General features: G+C 44.3%; 1 protein-coding gene across 1 annotated transcript in view; it reads right to left on the bottom strand.

Annotated features, from left to right (window-relative positions):
* The window catches only part of LOC119728943, a 288,712-nt gene that overhangs the window by 81,389 nt on the left and 189,072 nt on the right, over positions 1-18,251 (bottom strand). Inside the window, exons 147-169 of the mRNA XM_038201391.1 lie at positions 17,432-17,857; positions 16,897-17,217; positions 15,662-15,776; positions 14,933-15,150; positions 14,091-14,408; positions 13,199-13,365; positions 12,417-12,576; positions 11,759-11,966; positions 10,580-10,812; positions 9,567-9,800; positions 8,789-8,935; positions 7,924-8,193; positions 7,476-7,631; positions 6,279-6,599; positions 5,289-5,403; positions 4,682-4,899; positions 3,918-4,235; positions 3,583-3,749; positions 3,279-3,438; positions 2,346-2,571; positions 1,927-2,165; positions 544-777; positions 266-412 (exon numbers count right to left, since the gene is read on the bottom strand). Coding sequence (XP_038057319.1) covers positions 266-412; positions 544-777; positions 1,927-2,165; positions 2,346-2,571; positions 3,279-3,438; positions 3,583-3,749; positions 3,918-4,235; positions 4,682-4,899; positions 5,289-5,403; positions 6,279-6,599; positions 7,476-7,631; positions 7,924-8,193; positions 8,789-8,935; positions 9,567-9,800; positions 10,580-10,812; positions 11,759-11,966; positions 12,417-12,576; positions 13,199-13,365; positions 14,091-14,408; positions 14,933-15,150; positions 15,662-15,776; positions 16,897-17,217; positions 17,432-17,857 — 5,118 coding nt within the window. The remainder of the gene's footprint in view (positions 1-265; positions 413-543; positions 778-1,926; positions 2,166-2,345; positions 2,572-3,278; positions 3,439-3,582; positions 3,750-3,917; positions 4,236-4,681; positions 4,900-5,288; positions 5,404-6,278; positions 6,600-7,475; positions 7,632-7,923; positions 8,194-8,788; positions 8,936-9,566; positions 9,801-10,579; positions 10,813-11,758; positions 11,967-12,416; positions 12,577-13,198; positions 13,366-14,090; positions 14,409-14,932; positions 15,151-15,661; positions 15,777-16,896; positions 17,218-17,431; positions 17,858-18,251) is intronic.

Genomic DNA, 18,251 nt, shown 5'->3' with positions numbered 1-18,251 from the left:
CAATATAAACTTTTCATCACTTTAATTGTGTGTTTTCCGAAACTTTTTATATCTTCCTTCACTTTGAAGCATAATTTTGTTTAGTTCAGAATCTATCAGTTTACTGACAGAAACATAAAATATCCTGAAAAATATCTTAATTGTTGACAATATTTCTTTTTGAATTTTAAAACAATTCAATCGTTGTCTGCTGGAAGCAAACGGCACCCAAGGCGCATCCTCTAGCATGGTGTAACATGACTCTATGAACCCCCGGACAGCCTACCTTGTGTCTGTCCACCTGGCTTGTCAGCGGTCGGATCTGTTCGTTGATTGGCTGCTGAGCTCCTAGTTTCTGCTCTGTCTGTGCCAGCCAGTCTAGATGTTCCTGGAGCATGCCTCCGACGTCCTGGAAGCGACGACTCATGGCCGACTGTAAAAAAAAACATGTAAACCAGTAAAATTAACAAGGAGGGATATAAAAGAAGCCCATTCATCCCGAATATGCACAGTAATGAGAATTCTAAATTTCAGATTCTGGAATTTCAGACTAAAGTTACCGACCTGTTCCTCTTTTTCAGTACGCATCTGGTTGATGTTAGACTCCAGGTGTTGTTTGCGTGCCTTGACGTCGCCGGCCAGCTTGTCGTAGCGCGTCTTCAGGTCCGTGTTCTTGCTCTGCAGCTGCTCCTGCTGCTCCGGTCGCAGTTTCTTGGCTTTTTCGTTGATCAGGTTGACGGCGCCGGCTGAGGCTTCCACCACGGGCGCCTGGCTGAAGACCACTTGCTCTTCCACGGCCTGCAACAAGATAAGGAAAATACGGGTCACTCTACAAATTGGGGGCACGTGTGGTCTAGCGGTAGAGCCTAGGATTAATGATCGTGAGATTGTGGGTTCGAGCCCCGCCATTGCCATGCGTGTTGTGCCCTTGAGTAAGGCGCTTTACCTCAATTACTCCTCTCAACCCAGGTGTTAAACTGGGTACCGGCATTATTCAATGTTTGGAAGGTAACAGACTCGCTGTGGAGGAGGTGTGGCATCCCCCCACAGCAGCATTTCATGGCCCGAGTCTGGCCTAATCGCTTCGAAAGAGAGATGGGCACTTTGTTCCTGAAAACACAGGTTCGTCCCCTTTACCTTTGCCCATAAATTGGGGATCCACTTTTTGTCCTGTCCCTGTTACATCTATAATTATATAAATCTGATGCACTCCTTAATGCAGCCGTCCTCCAAGAGTGATTATGAATAGCAAACAACCTACCCAAGACATACAAAACTGTTTGAAGTAATTCTTAATGATACTTGAATGGCAAATTACAAAGTACCAAGGTAGCAGACACAGGAAAAGTGTCGCACTTTGGGCCCTAAATTTATAGAATGACCCATATATCACTTGCTAGAGTGCATTTGAGGGCTTATCTCAGGGTGCTAATTTGGAAGGAAATCACTACAGACTTGTTTACTATGGCATGTTTACTGCCAGTGAGCTCTGCAAATATTGGAGGAAATACAAACACACATAGGGGAGTTACTGTTGTAAAGAAGAGCTGGAGTTAACAGGATCACTTTCAACTGGAAGTTGCCGTTTTGAGCACTAAAATGCATTGATCACAAAAACGATACTTGGAAAGATCATTAAAATAAACAACTGGGCCTATACAATGAAAATTTGTGGTTGAAATTTAAAATAGTTTATCGGATTTTTGGCTGTCTTTTGCTTTCTGTATCGATTTGAGTACTGCCTCATGTTGCAACATTCTTTGCAGGACAACTCAGCGCTTGTTATTGTTCATGCTTGGGAAGTATACAGAGACTGGGGGCCCTTATTTCCCTCATGACGACATAGCGCCCCCTGAATCGTTCACATTTTGGGAGTATACGGAGACTACTGGTCCTTTACCAATGACGACACAGCGCCCTCTGTCGTTGACGCTTGAGAGTACCTACCTGTATGGCTTTGAGTTCTTCCTCCAGCCCCTCAAGCGGGTCCATCCCCGGCGGGGGTGGGGCCTGGGACAACTGGATCTCCGTCGTGTTGACCCAGTCCAGGAGGTCCTCCACGGGCTTGGTGCGGTCCGCCAGGGCCAGGGCCGTGTCCAGCTCGTCGTCGCGATCGTCGATCTTGATGTCCAGGGCATTGTAGCGCTTGTTGATGTCAGCCAGCTGACGCTGGATCTCAGACTCCTCTGTCGAGACAAAAATATGAGACAGGGAAAATAAGGTTAGAGTATCTATGGACTCCAAAGTTTTCAAGTACAGCCTAGCTGCTAAGAAACAATCAACCATTTTTTAAAATCGCGATCTTCAAATCGTTCCTTCAATGACCAACTGTTTGATCGACAGAAATCCAGACTTTTTTGACCCACCTTCGATCAGTCCGCTGATGTTGGCCTCCTCAAACGGCTTCTTGGCACGTGCCCGTTTGGCGGGTCCTTGGTCCGGTTTGGGCGTGGAGGTGACTATCTGTGAGGAGCGACGGTGGGGCCGGCTGGGGGCGGTCGTGATGCCCCGCATCAGGGTGTCCAGGCGGGTGCCTTGGTCATTCAGCTGGTCCAGATTGGGGCGGTACTCGACCACCTCGCGTCGCAGGGGCTGGGGATGTGTTACCAAAACGAAATGTTTTTAAAAGGGATAATTTGCGACCCAAACCCAACATAATGACTCTAGCATCACCATCCGCAGGGCCCTTTTTCATGGAAATACCTATCAGCAAATTTGGATGCTAAGCAATAATCAGCAGGGTACTGTGCATGAGCTATCTTCATTGCACATAGCTTTGGTTGGTAACCAGTTTTTGATAAGCCAATACTTTCTATTCTTAGCAAATTTTCTGTGAAACTCAACCTGGCCCCAGAATGGATGCCAGACTAAACTGTGGAAACTTTACTTAAATTTGGACACTGTAAAGAACCGAATGTGAACGGAATTCGGTTACACTGTTGGTGTGCAAAGTTGGGCCTGAATTCATTGTTGAGTTTGAAATGAATGAAAATTTAAACGCCAGTTCATAATTTATAAAATGTGATTTTGACTTCACTGAACATTTGTGGCGTTGATGAATTTCTACTCTGAAGAAAAATCGGCGTAGGAATGTGTTCAAGTTTGCACCAAGTATGAGCATGTTCCTGTTTCACTGGGGAATGGAGTTTCACTCTTATTTTGACTGCTAGTGTTCCTAGAATTATGGCAATAAATTCCACAGCTGTTGGTCAAACAAATTGTAGTTTTTTATTTAAGTTTTGGAAACCACAGCCTTCTCAAAAGATGGTTTCGTGAGGCAGGATTTTGTGAGTTTTTACCTTGAGTTCCTCGTATTGTGTCTTGATGGTGTCCATGTCTTTAGCCACTGGCTGGAACTGGTTGAAGCGACGCTCCGTCCCGATCAGCCAGGTGCTGACATCCTTCAGGCTGTCGTTGTACAACTTCTGGGCTTGGCGTCGCTCTTCCAACATCTTTTGTCTGTCCCGGGAAAAAAGACAATAAAAAACAAGGGTGAAAAAAAAAAACAGATGTGAGACTAAACAATTCGTAAAAGCCTTAAATGTTGTTGACAGACTATTCTTTAAACTATGTCACCATTTTCAGAACATTGTATGAACTTACCTGAACTGTAGGAGCTCAATCAGAGCGTTCCAGTTGTCGTCCACGTTGCGGACAATGTGCTTGACCGCGCCAGGGTCGTTGACCTTTCTCTCGTTGGTCAGCTCATTGGCCAGCTGGTGGATCAGCTGGTATTGAGGGCGCTGTCTGTCCATCTGGTCTTGCACGTCCTGAAACGAGATAAAACAAGTGGTCAATGAGACTCGGAAGAAAAAAAGACGAGCATATCTCGAGACAGATCACTCCCCACAAGCCGCTGATGTTTCTAATACATCAAACAAATGTCTTCATGACTCATTTTGCAAAATCTGGACAGAAATCTGGGAGAATTGCCGAACCTTCAAGATGCCGCTGAGCTCGGCGATCTCCATCTTGTTCATGTCGGGCGCCTCCAGGGAGTCCAGCGCCGGGATCAGCCAGTCTTCCAGCTTGTCCACCTCGTCCTGCAGGCGGTTCAGCCGGTCCGTCAGCAGCTGCAGGAAGTCGCAGCCGTCCCGGGCAGGCTTGGCCAGGTCGGCGAAGCGGGTGTTGAGGTTGTCCAGCCGGGACTTGATGGTGCGCGCCACCGAGGGCTCGCAGGTCTGCAGGAGCTTGCCCGCGGCCTTGTTGACGTTGTCGATGCTGGGCTTGTGGGCCTCCACGTCCGCTACCAGTTTCTGTGACGAAAAAAAAAAGAGTAGGGAGTTATCAGGAGCAATGAACAAATTATAGCACATCAACAACCATCTAGCTCAGAGATGCCACTTTTCAAATTTACAGTCCAAAACCTTTATATAGTATCCTGTAGTAATGCTCAGAGGAGCTGAAGACGAAGCTCAAGTTTCAAAAACAACCGTCAACCAAACGCTGTGTTTATTCCCTGACGAATCCACAAAACTGTAGAATGTTCGAGCGGTTTGGGGCAGTACAGGGGTAACAAGCAGGGTGATTTGGGATGGTACAGGGACTAAGGACAAAGACACACCAAACCAGTCCAAGGTTAAACTTTAGAATGCTCGAGCGGTTTGGGGCAGTACAGGGGGTAACAAGCATGGTGCTTTGGGGCGGTACAGGGACTAAGGACTAAGACAGACCAAACCAGTCCAAGGAAATCAGCGCCCACCTTGTACTGTTGCATGTGGTCGTTGAGAGGCTCCTTGCGTAGAGTGACGGTGGTGCGGTTCTGCAGCCGGTCAAGCGTGGCCTCGGTGTTGTCCAGCCAGGCCAGCAGGCTGTCCAGCCCTTCCTGGACGCTGTGGGACTCGGTCAGGGCAGTCTGGAGGAGGTTGGAGCGCTCGGCGATCATAGACTCCAGCTGGCTGTAGCGGTCGCTCACATCACCTAGCGTCAAGGAGTAATAAGGTGAATTGAATTGAATCACTGTTTAAATATACAAGTAAACTTTTGAAAACCAGCAAATCTGTTAAACAGACTCTTTTCCTCAATGTGATATATTTGTGATTTCTTTGGTTCTTTGTACTGAGCACGCTCAATATGATCTGAGAGTCAGTTCTTTATGCGATCCAAATTTCATGCAACACCCGACAAACTATTATTGTTCTTAATAGTTCTAGTTCCACTAGAACTGCCGAGTGTGCAGGATCTTGTACAACCAAAATTGACTACTGCTGGAATTACGGTTCTGGATTGAGCTTGATCAAACTTATTTAAAAAAAAAAAAAAAATGGAAGAATGATGACAAATCTTTGTTCTTGTTCGAAGTGACTTACGTGTCTGTTTGCCGACGTCCTTCTTGACATCTTCGTGGACGTCACACAGCTCCTTGCCTGTGTCCTTGACTCGGTCAATGTCTTTGCTGTGCAGGAGAACGTCGTCGCTGAAGGCCTGAACGAATAGCACAATAAGATACAAGTTAGGAGTCGGGAAAGATCCTTGGAGGGCACTAAAAATACTTTGACCAGCTCCCTTGAAATGGGAGTAAAGCAAAGCAACAACAAAAAATATTCAGTATCATGGAGCAAATTACAGTATAAATATTGACTGCTTTGAGGGGTAAACATAAACTAGCCTTCAAAGGTGATCTGTGGAGGATTTACTTTCCCAAAGAGAAAATTGGGTATTAAATGGCATGACGTCAAAGCTCACATGGTCTATAAGGGTTCCCATCATGTTATGACAACAAAATTCCCCAAGTTTTCCCTGAGAAATTCCCCAAATTCCATGAGAAATATTTTCACTTTAATGAGGTGGCTGGGAGGTCAAGCATGTCAAGAGGTAGTTTCAACCAAACAACTTGTTGACATGCGATAGCCTCCCTTCTTCCTTTTAATATAGCCATCCTTTCCTCAACATATGCAACAGAGACACACACACGCCAAACAGTCAAAAACGTTTCCCTTCTGGGTCACTGTCAAATTCTCTGAGTTCTCCCTGATTTTATGTTTTCTCTGACTGGATAAACGGAAACTCATTTTCAAGGTTTGCCCTGATTTCCAGAGTGGCTGGGAATCCTGCTAAAGAGTGATTATGTAATTAGGTTGATTAACCTGTTAGTACTACATTGTATTACATTGTGTATATTCACTAAAGAATCAATACATTGTAGTACATTGTATTACATTGTGTTTATTCACTAAAGAATCAATAAAACCATAGAGTGCTTGGGCAGTTTCGGGCACTACAGTGACTAAAGGGTTAAGGGTAAAACCCAATCGTAAAGTTGACATCTCCCCAATGCATTACTACTACTGCTTCCATACCTTGAGTTGTTCAATCTGCTGTTTGACGGCCTCCGGCTCAGCAGCGATGGGCTCCTTGGTCATCTTGCCAAGGGTCACGTAAGACGTGTCCAGCCAGGGCAGGACAGGCTCCACCTCGTTGCGGTAGCGCTGCTGCTTCTCCTGTACCTCGGCCAGCCGGTTGCGGTGGTCCAGGCAGCGGGCCTTGAGACGCTCGTACCGACCGTTCACGTTGGCCAGCTTGTCCCGCAGGACGTGGGAGTCCGGCGCCTCGCTGAAGGTCTGGCTGAACTGGCGGGGCAGGGCCGTGGTACGGAAGTCGGCCAGCTCCTGCCTGTAGGTCTGTTGCAATTCACAAAATCAAATCAAAACTTTTTACAATCAGTTTCTGAAACGCATTGGAATTAATTGTTACCTTACAAAACCATTCTTACAAATTCAGAAACTACTATCTCCAAGAACAAATTTTCGAGACTGTTGTTTAAAAAATTACCATCAAATAAAACAAAAGCTGTAAAATTATGTAAAGCCAAGTACAGAAATGCTTCATAGACCATGGGCATAACTATGGGTTTAACGCCCACCTGAGCAAGCTTGTGAAGTTGTTCTCAAAAGCTCTCAGACTGAGTATACCATGATTTAATAATTATTTCGGCAACTTGGCAAAAGTATTTTTGGACGGACCACAAGTCAACACAAGGCAGTCACAAGTCTTCATAAGGCAATCACAAGTCATCACAAGTCATCATAAGGCAATCACAAGTCATCCCAAGGCAATCACAAGTCATCCCAAGGCAATCACAAGTCATCCCAAGGCAATCACAAGTCATCGGAAGGCAATCACAAGTCATCACAAGGCAATCACAAGTCATCACAAGTCATCATAAGGCAATCACAAGTCATCCCAAGGCAATCACAAGTCATCCCAAGGCAATCACAAGTCATCGGAAGGCAATCACAAGTCATCACAAGGCAATCACAAGTCATCATATGGCAATCACAAGTCATCACAAGGCAGTCACAAGTCACCCAGTCCCAAATCAAGTCAGAAGCTAATCAAAGGCATTCCAGTGTCATTGTTCCTTCCCACGTACTTATGACTGGACTTGAGAATTGACTTATGATTTACTTGTGATCAACTTGTGATCCATCGAAAGTAATTCGACTCCACTGCGGCAGGGAGCCACAAGAAATGATTCCTTTGCTTGTAGTTTTTACCTTGGCGTTGTTGATGAATGCCTGTCCGGTCATGTTGACAAACTTCAGGTCTGCTCCGTGGGTCAGCACGTCCTCCGCCAGGTCTCGCTGGGCAGTGTACTGGTCTCGCAAGGCATCCGGTTCAGACTCGATCTTGCGGAGTGAGGACTCCAGTTGCTGCACCAATTAAGGAAAAAAATGAAGGATGCATGAAATATGCAATACTCAGGGGTGAGATTAGAGGAATCTGAAGAAGAAAAAAAAATTTAAAACTTAAAAAAAAAATTTTTTGAGGAAAACATGGCGGTGGTGAATTTCCTACCTTTATTGCGACGTCAATTAAAAAAAAAAAATTGGTACGATTTGGGGGGCCATGGCCCCCGTTGCCCCCCCCCCCCCCCCTCTGGATCCGCCCTTGGTAATTCCCTTCACAAAAAAAGGAAAATACGGAAAAGAAACTGAAGCCCACCTGTTCAGTGTTGCGAAGCCACTCCTCAAAGTCCCCAATCTCTGGCTCCAGCTTGTGCAGGTCGTCAGAGGCAAAGCGTAGGGCGCTCAGCCGAGTGTTGGACTGCACGTTGACGGCCTCGTAGCGGGACTTGAGTGAGTCCACCGTGCCGCGCAGCGCGCCGCGGTCCTCGTCGGTGAGTTTGTCTCCGCGCTGCTTGAGCAGCTGGTTGGCTTCCTGGACAGTCTCCAGGACGGGGCCCTGGTGGGATACTATGTCCTCGTGCAGAGTCTGCGAAATTTAAAAATATAAAATCTTGAATAAGGACGCTGACAAAATGGATAACTGCCAACACAGGGTTGGAGAGCTCAGTTGGTGGAGCACTGGAATGGCAATCCGGAGGTCACAGGTTCAAACCCCACTCCAGTCAATTTCTTTGTTCAACTTGAAAATCATTGCAATGCACTTAGTCAGTTTCCAGTTACAGTTTATTTGAAAATTTGTTATAAAAAGCCGCATCCTCTTTGCATGAACCCGGTTTGCTATTTCCCAGGTTTGCAGCATTGCTGATGTTGCTAGCATCGTGACTTTGGGCGTGATCCGTGACTACATTGCATATAGGTTAACAGCTTATAACTAGTGCCTGTGAACAAAAGACTATGACGAAATAGGACTGAATAGCTCAGTTGGTACAGCACCAGTGCAGTATATCAGGGGTCGTAGGTTCGAACCCTCTAAAACTCTGGGTAGGATTCAAACCCTGTCTCAACACTGGAAAGTTATTAACATTTGTGGCAGAATTGATAAAGTAAAGGGCTATTCTGATTCCAGTGGGTAACACAAATGAGTTGAGTGTTTGGTTAAATAGACTGGTTCCCTTACTGACCTTGTGTTTGTTGTACTGGTCATTGAGAGGCCGGGTCTGTTCGCTGAGTGGCTGTTCTGATCCCAGCTGGTGTTCTGCCTTGGTCACCCAATCCTGCAGCTCATTCAGCTCGGTGGTCAGTTGGTCGTAGTCAGCCTTCAGCCTTGCCTGTCAAGTTTCAACAAAGACAAAGCAATAAACAGAACTGAGAACTCCACGCTGGCAAATTTTGCAACCATACCCATAATTTGTCACAAAAATGCAGTGTGTAGATTAAAATGCAAAACCTTTCAGTGAATAAAGAAAGAGACCCGCAAGTTTGCAATTATTTCTTCTTACAATAATCATTCCTTTTTAAAGTTATAGTTATGATTAATTAAACGGCTTATTTATTTTGGGTGTCAACTCATTGACATAAATGATATCGACAACAGAAGTTTCAATAACCAGCAATTCACTGGCCTTTTCAAAAAATTGGTCTTGAAATTTTTTTTCACCTACTTTTTGTCCAGTTTTGTGTTAGTTCCATTTCTTTCGGAGAGTTCAAGGAATTTTACTTACATGGTCTTCAACCTTTTGAAAAGAAGCCTTCATTTTTGAAAAGTAGTTTTCGATTGGTCAAACTTGAAAATATAACCCAATAATCGACACCTCAATTGTTTTTTCATACAACCGAATAACAACTTAGTTACCTTCTTAGTTATACCAAGTAAAATTTTGATTGCGAGTAAAATGTTGATTTTGCTCCAAATTTGGTAAAATATGAACAAATATAAAAAAAGGGTAATGGTACACATACCCGTTCCTCCATCTCAATCCTCATCTTGCTCAGCGTGTCCTCAGTCTGCTTGCACACGTCCTCGGAGCGCCTGGTCAGCTGGTCATACTGCCCTCGCAGGTCCTTGCTGCGGCCCTGCAGGTCCTCCACCTGCGTGGGTGTCAGCTTGCTGCGCTTGTCCTTCAGGAGTTGGTCCGTGGTGTGGATGGCGTCCAGGATGGCCGCCTTGTTGCTGTCGATGTCAGAGTGCAGTGTCTGCCAGAGGAACCAATTAAATATTCATTTTGAGCTTGCCTTGATATCACCCTATTAACCTTTCAATAAGTTGCATAAATTAACATAACATTGCTCGGTTTTCTACTTGGTGTGAATGTGTATTACTGAACAATATGCCGCTGTTTTCACTCTCTGTTAAAGGCATAGGATCATTTTGCTTTTCATGCATTTTGTTCGTTTCCAAAAATAACACCACTCAAAATCCAAAGAAGAATGTTCCAAACCGAACCTGTTGAAGTTTCAGCTCGGTGGATATCACACTTTTCGAGAAAAGAGTGAAAAAAACATGCACAATGTTTCGATCACTAAACCACGATTTCATCAACAGCGTTCTTTATTCAAAAAATCAGTCATTTGACCGATTGTTGGAAATCACCTACACTTCTTGATTTCTTCTAAGTGACAGCAAGCCAGATGGAATAACTTAACTGTGTGTTTGGTACCAGTATGATCTTTAATCCAAGTAAGCTTTTCTGATACTAATTCAGTAGGTTATTTTGGGGACGAATGCAAATGATCCTATATACCTTTGAAGAGGCTCTTATATTGCCATAGTCAAGAAAGTTGTTGGGGAATAGAAGAGGAGCATTATTGCCCTCCTAAATTTTGAAAATTTCTTCCTAATTTCTCCTTCATTCTACTACAGGGACATACATGTGCTGTGGCCTTTTGCGTTTAGAAACATTGGGCCGCCATTGAAGATTGCCAAGTGGTCATCAGCATCTTAAAGTTGGCCGGTTGGGCACACAAACACATACCTTGCTGGACTTCAGCTCAGTGTGGAGTTGGTCCATGTCGTTGCTGCGGGGTGCCGATTCCACCACCCTGGCGTCGGTGACCGTCACCCAGTCCATCAGACCACCCATGTTGCCGCTCTTCTCCAGGTACGCCTTGCCCAGGTCCAGCTCCTCGTCGCGGTCCCCTAGCTTGACCTTCAGGGCCTCGTAGCGCTTGTTGATGTCTGTTATCTCACGCTGGATCTTGGTCTCCTCTGTTCCAACATAAACAAAATTAATTAATTAAAAATAATAAATAAATAAATCTTTGTTAACATGAGCAAGGATTCCCTGCTAACTAGAGGAATATATATAGAGAGTTACGCCATGTGGGGTGCTGTTTTTGGTACGAAAATGGGAACACAATCTGTCATGAGCTTCTGGGATTAATTTAAACGTACTGTCAATGATAGCAACAGCAAATTTGAGAAACGTGTAATTGTGTGCAAAACGTCCCATTGCTTAGATACACTATGCGAGTTGGCCCTCCCAACATGGCCGCCACCATGTTCAGCCAAGGCATCCGTTGATCTCTATATAAAGATCAATAGCACAGAACATAGACTTGTTTACATTTCGGCCCACTTGCGACTTCAATGTGTAACCTCAGTGTGCTATTTGGACACTACAGGGTGGAGCAAAAAGATGGAAACCCACCGTTGACAGGAATTTTAACCTACTTACTTAACTTACTTGAACTGTTTTGGGGTTTTTTAATAATGTAGTGAAGTATAGCTCTTCAACCATACGTGGTGAAAAAATCTTTAAAAAAATCGCAAGAATAGTGTTATTATGCTAATTTGAAAACAAGTCACCAAAATCACTGTTGTCCACGTGTACGTCTATTGTAGTGTTTTTTGTCATCAAATCAAACTCCGGAGCGGATGGAATAAAGCCATCCGTGGACAAACAGGTTTGGCACATGAATTTTTAAACTACCATATCTCAGAGACAAAATGTGCATTTGCAATCATTTTTTTTTCATCCATTATGTTTAAAGATCAATATTTTAATACCATTAAATTGAATGTTTGAAATATGCTCAACAAGTAGGTGAAAGTTGCTGTCAAAAGTGGGTTACCTTCTTTTTGCATCACCCTGTATGTACAGATCAGTGGTTCCAATTTAACATAATTGACTTTTTCTCAAACCGCATCTCACCTTCTCCAGTGTATTCGCTTGCATCCGGGGCGTCGTACGGCCTGCGCGGCTGCTCGCTCATAGGGGTGGAGCCTATCTGGAGTGACCGGTAGCGGGGGCGGATGGTCATCGCCATGTCGTCATCTCGCAGGAGCTTGTCGAAGTTGTGGCCGTATTTGTTGACCTCCACGATCTTGGGCTTGTAGGCAACGACGTCGGCCTTCAGTGGCTGTTACAGGTTGAGAAAAAATATCAATTGTTTATTCTTCTACTTCAAACCCTTTCTCTTCAACTATGGACAAAAAATCAATCAAAATTAAAGTCTGTGTCTTTAAACAGAAAAAAAGGGATTTTAATATTTTAATGAAACTCAATCTTAGCCATGAAAATCAACTTGCATTAAAAATTTCTTCGAAACATTTTCTAATATCCTTCTTAATAGTTTTACTCCAGTTGAAATTTAGCAATTTATATTTAAATACAAAGATGGTAATGTCACTTTATAACAGAAAGTCTGAAAATTGACGAAAGGTCTAAAAGATGCATTTTCTGTCTATACTGATAAAGTCTTTCTTCAAGATACAAAAAAGTCTGATTGCAGACTAACATCTAAAAAAATATCATGCCTTTGGACAGATTTTGATCTCAGTGAACAGAGGGTGTTACGCCTGGTACCCACCTTGAGTTGCTCTATCTGTGTGTTGAGGGTGACAATGTCGTGGGCCACCGGCTGCAGCTGGGTCACCTTGTGCTCCATGGTGTCTAGCCAGTTGTTGGTGTCCTTGTTGGACTGGGCGTAGCGCTTGGAGGCTTTCATCTTGGCGTCTAGCTGTTTGCTCCTGAATGACAGAACATTGAAAGTAAAATTTGTAAGACTTTTTCCTTGAAAATAACTTATTTTTTTATTTATTTCCATGATACGCTTAGTATCAAAACACTTTCAATTTCAAAGCATAAATACCTCAAAAAGTTAACTTGTTCTTGTCAAGAGCTTGGGTGGTTTTAAACTGGCATTTAAACCCTACTGAACATGTTGAAAACTGGCCAATTACAAAATTGGCCCCTTAAACAGGACAACAAATATCTGCTTTTGTTCTTGTGATTTCTTTTAATGAAACAGCACACTTATACTCATAACTTGGTCGGCTTTAAAGTTTGTCCAAGTCTGGTATGTGATTTAAAAAAAAATAGATTTTAAATCGTTTCATTTAAAAGTGTCTTTTAAATGGAGAAACAAAATGTGTCTTGAAGACCAAGGCTAAAAAATCACAGTAAAAAGGTTGCCTTCTCAAAAACTTACATACTGCCGAACTAAGTGTGTAGTTAACAGTAATTTACAATGGGGAGAAAGGATTGTGAATTTCTGTGATGTGTGACTGCGGGAGAAAAAATATGACATGGATCTCTTGTTGTCACTCATCAACAAAACGTCCTTGATCAAACTTTCCCCAAGGTTTTTACCTCTTGACAAGCAGCTCCTCCAGGGTGCGCCAGTTGGCGTCCACGTTGGTCAGGACCGCAGTGACGTAGGAGGCGTCGCTAGCCTTGGGGTCTCGGACCAGCTGCTCTCCCTGCTGGTGGATGCGCTTGTGGGCCTGGCGGTGGTCGCTCAGCTGCTGCTTGATAGTCTGTCCACACAAAATCAGAACATTTCCAAATAATTGGATGATGATACCACAATTATTGTGGCTGGATTTTGATGCCTTTCCTATATTTCAATCCTCTTTAATTAAATTCTTCTACTAAATAAAATAAGGTCCAAGACATAATGACGTCACACTTTGTTTACACATTTTGCGAGCTTGGTCCGGATGACATAACTTTGTCCGGTGAAAGGCAAAACCCACTATTGAATTGATATCACCCCAAGGCAAATTCCATCTGATGAACAACTCTGTCCGTTATTGCTCCTGCAAAACGAGGGTAAAGTTGTAACTTTTCATCTCCTTTTCAAGTGACAATAAAGTAAACTTTAAAAAAACTGTTGGTTTTCCATGACATTTCAAACACCCCCCCCCCAAAAAAATAACCCACAAATTGCCACCAAAAAGTTTGTTTACAAGGAAATCACTTCTTTAGAATGTGGGGCTGCTCACCCTGGCCGGAATGTCCATGAAATAAACGATGGGTCACTCTCTTTAACTTTTAGCATTTGTATTAAATTTTAGTACACTGTATTTACTACTCCATGAATCAGTAAAGAGGTTGAGGCAAGTGCGGCGGTATGAGGAGTAACAGCCAGGGCTGTTTGGGGCGGTACAAGGTCTAATGAGTTAAGGTGAATATTGGAATTTTTTGTTACTGTAAAATCCTGAAAATACATTTGAATGCCAATGGAAAAATGTGACGGTACCTTGAGTTTCTTGTCGCATTCGTTCAGGTCCATGCGGCTGATGTCCCGCGACTCCAGCGTGTCCACCGTCGGGAGCACCCAGTCCTCAAACTGATCCACCTCCGCCTCGAAGTTGTTCAACTGGTCGAACATGGTCTGCAGGGTCTGGCCGTGACGGTCGGCTCCCTGGCTGACCTTGTCGTAGCGTGCGTTGAGCGTGTCCAGCTTGGTTTGAAGGGCCTTGGCCACTTTGGGCTCGCTGGTCTGGATCAGGTTGGTAGCCGACTGGTTGATGGTGTCCACGCTGGGACGGTGGCTGACGATGTCGTCTTCCACAACCTGCAAGCCCAGCAAAGAAAATGTGAACAGATTTCAGTCTATCCAGCTTAAAGTTGCATTCTTTATGCTCTTCACCAACTCAAATATTTTTCTATTAATACATTTTCAACTTGTTTGTTTTCTTTCAACCCAAAAAACTTTTTATCCTTTTGGAGGTCAGCAAACCCCTGAAAATATGGTTTTTGCTTTGGGCATAAACAGATCTGCTGTGCGAGCAGACTGGCTCCCGGTCCGTACATTATCGATATTGATTGTGGGGCAGGAACCAGCCTACCATTCGAGAAATGGAATCATTGTCTGGTAGCCGATAATTTAAAATTGTAAAGAATAATTCAATGAATAAGCATGGCCCGATTTTTTCGGTCAATGTCTTATGCAAAAGTGAATAACTCTTGTATTGCTAGAGAAATAGCAATTTAGAAAAGGACTCACAGAAACGCAATTTGTAATATTCGGTCTTTCAGCAATTACGCATCCAGCAATTTTTTTTTCAAAATCATCTACACACAGAGACGTGAGCCCACCTTCTGCTGTTGTAGGTTCTCCACCAGGGGGTCCCTCTTGACCACCAGCACGGTTCCCTTCTCCATCTTGTGGACGTTGCGTTCGGCCTCGTCCAGCCAGCGCAGCAGGCTGTCCAGACTGTCCTGGATGTCCTGGGACTGGGTCAGGGCGTTCTGCAGCTGCTGGCTGCGGTCCTTGATCTGGCCGTCCAGATCGTTGTAGCGACGCTGCAGCTCATCTTTACGAAGAAAATGAAGAGATTTAAACAAATTTGAAATTTGCAATATATCTTTTTTTATTTGTGGCAAATTAAAAAAACCTGGAGCCGATTTCAGTTGAGCTGCTACGCATAGAAATCTGCTAAGCATGAAACTTATAAGCTTAGCAAAAACAGGTTAAAACCAAAATCTCATATAATGTGTACAGTTTGTGACTGGTACTCAGCCAATTTCTGCTTACCACACAATTCTGCTAAGCATATATTTTCTGCTTAGCACCTCTTTGAAATTGTGCCCTGGGGAGGGGGCGGGGCAGGCTTGATCCGAATTAACACAAGGGGGTGCTGTTCGTGATATATGTAGCTGCACATAGCTGCATTTTAAAACCCTTTTCCATTAGTTTCTATTGTGCAATTTCTGCTAAATTCAAATTATAATATTGGCTTAGGGCCCCCTCTTTTGCAAGGCTGGAGGGGCGACGCCCCCTGAGCTGACCACATACCATCCAATTCCTCTGGACTATTCACTCACCGATTTGTTTGGTGATGTCCGGTTGGAGCGAAGGTTTGGCGTCGGCCAGGTCCCTTCCAGCTTCCTTGGTCTTCTCAATGTCCTTGAGGTGAAGGACCACCTCGTCGTGCACAATCTGCGGACAGACAAAATGCAATAACAATCAAACAGTTACACCTTGTTATTCAATCAGTGTTGTAGTTCAGATACTTAATATGGATCGCAAATCATCACAAGTCAATCACAAACTATCACAAGTCCCCACAAGTCAATTAAAAGGCATCACAAGTCATCAAAAGTCATCACAAGTCATCACAACTAAATCACAAGTCCATCACAAGTGAACACAAGTCAATCACAAGTCATCACAAGTCCATCACAAGTCATCACAACTAAATCACAACTAAATCACAAGTCCATCACAAGTGAACACAAGTCAATCACAAGTCATCACAAGTCCATCACAAGTCCTCACAAGTCCATCACAACTAAATCACAAGTCCATCACAAGTGAACACAGGTCAATCACAAGTCATCACAAGTCCATCACAAGTCCTCACAAGTCATCACAACTAAATCACAAGTCCATCACAAGTCGACACAAGTCATCACAAGTCATCACAACCCATCATAAGTCATCACAAGTCCACTACAAGTCCACCACAAGTCATCCTGTCCAAAGTCGACTCACAAGCTTTTCAACTGAACCGAGACAAATGCAGATCATCCCCTTACTCGTGAATCGACTTGTTATTTACTTGTGACTGGACTTGTGATGTGCTTGTGACTGGACTTGTGATGTACTAGTGATTCATCAAGAGTACCTCAGCTACAACATTGTAATAAGGCATATAGGATCATTTGCTCTTCATGCATTTGGTTCTTTTCCAATAAAAACACTACTCAAAATCCAAAGAAGAATGTTCAAAACCTAACCTATTGAAGTTTCAGCGCAGTGGATACTACACTTTTCGAGAAAACAGTGAAAAATCATGCACAACCTGTTGATCACGAAACATGATTTCGTCAACAGCACTCTTTATTTCCAAAAATCAGACAATTGATTGATTCATTGGAAATCAACTACATTTCATTATTTCTTCCAAATGACAGCACGCCAGACAGAATAATTTCACAGGATGTTTAGTAGCAGTACAATCTTTAATCCAAGTAAGCTTTTTGATAACAATTCAGTAGATTACTTTTGGGACAAATGCAAATGATCCTATGTGCTTTTAAGATTATAGCGCCCTTACCTTGAGTCTGTCGATCTGCTTCTGCACGGTGGCCGGGTCAGCCCCGATGGGTTCCCTGAGGTACGACTTCAAGGTACCCTCCTTCTCCTGCAGCCAGCCGCCAAAGTTATCAGCCATGTCGCCGAAGCGCTGCTGCTTCTCCACCACCTCCCGCAGCTGGTTGGCATGATCCATACTGCGGCTCTTCAGCCGCTCGTAGCGGCCGCTGATGTCCGACAGCCCGTTGGGGATGGCGTTGGTCTCTGGGTTCTCGTTGTAGGAGCGCGTGAACTGGCGCGGGAGGGCCGCGTCCCGGTACACGGCTAGGTCTTGGCGATACACCTGTTTACAGGAAGAACATGTTTATGTGAAACCATTTCTAACAAAATAAGTCTTCACGAAATTGTTTTGCTTTTAGTTTTTCATAAACTTTTAAACCTTTGTTTTTTAAGTAGTTGAATAACTACAGGCAAAATGACAAACAATTTGAAAAAATACTTTCAACAATTTAAAAGCAACGAAATAAAGCAAGTAATGAATACAATAGAGCAGTTACTTTAGCAGAGTCCAGGAACTTCTGTCCGCCCTTGACCACAAATTTCAAGTCGGCGGCGTGGGCAATCACGTCCTCGGTGAAGGCCCGCTGCTGGCCATACTCCTTCTTGAGAGCCTCGGGAGCCTTGGACTTGCTGGCCAGGGAGGACTCCAGGGCCTGCTCGGCTGAGAGCAGCCAGCCCTCGAAGTCGGCCACTTCCTCCTCGTGTTTGGGCAGGTCCTCGGCAGCGAAGCGCAGCTTGTTGGCCCGGCCGAGCGACTCGGTGGACAGGGCGTCGTAGCGGGAGCGCAGCTCCGATTGAAGCTCGGTCAGTTTGGTCTGGTCTTCGGGACGCAGGTTCTGGGTGTGCTGGCGCAGGAGTGACTGACACTCCTGCATGGCCTGCAGGACGGGGTTCTGGTGAGCCTGGATGTCATCGTGGATGACCTGAACGGTGGCAGGAAAGGAGGGAAAGATTTAATATCAGACTCTTCGCTTTGATCACCCTCATAATAATAATGTGGTGCTTGAATAGCAACAGTCCAAAGTGCTTCACAAGTGTTACCCAACATCATTAGGCTATGAGACCATTTTTTCTGCAACAGCTCTCGAGATCAGCGCAATCTGGTCTCTACTCTCACAGGTACCCATTTATACTCCCGGGTGGAGAGAGAGAGACAATTGTTGCAAAGTGTCTTGCCTAAGAACACAAGCATCAAGTTCACCGTTGAGTTTGAAACTCACATACCACGTAACCACTGGTGGTTTCTGGGGCTACAGAAATAATAGGCAGGGCGATTTCGGGGCTACTGGTACCAATGGGTTAATTCTAATCTTCAGA

This window comes from Patiria miniata, unplaced genomic scaffold (genome assembly GCF_015706575.1).
Source record: "Patiria miniata isolate m_02_andy unplaced genomic scaffold, ASM1570657v1 HiC_scaffold_20, whole genome shotgun sequence".
Taxonomy (NCBI): Eukaryota; Metazoa; Echinodermata; class Asteroidea; order Valvatida; family Asterinidae; genus Patiria; species Patiria miniata.
Note: the sequence above shows the minus strand (reverse complement) of the source record. Positions and strands in the feature narration are given on the sequence as shown.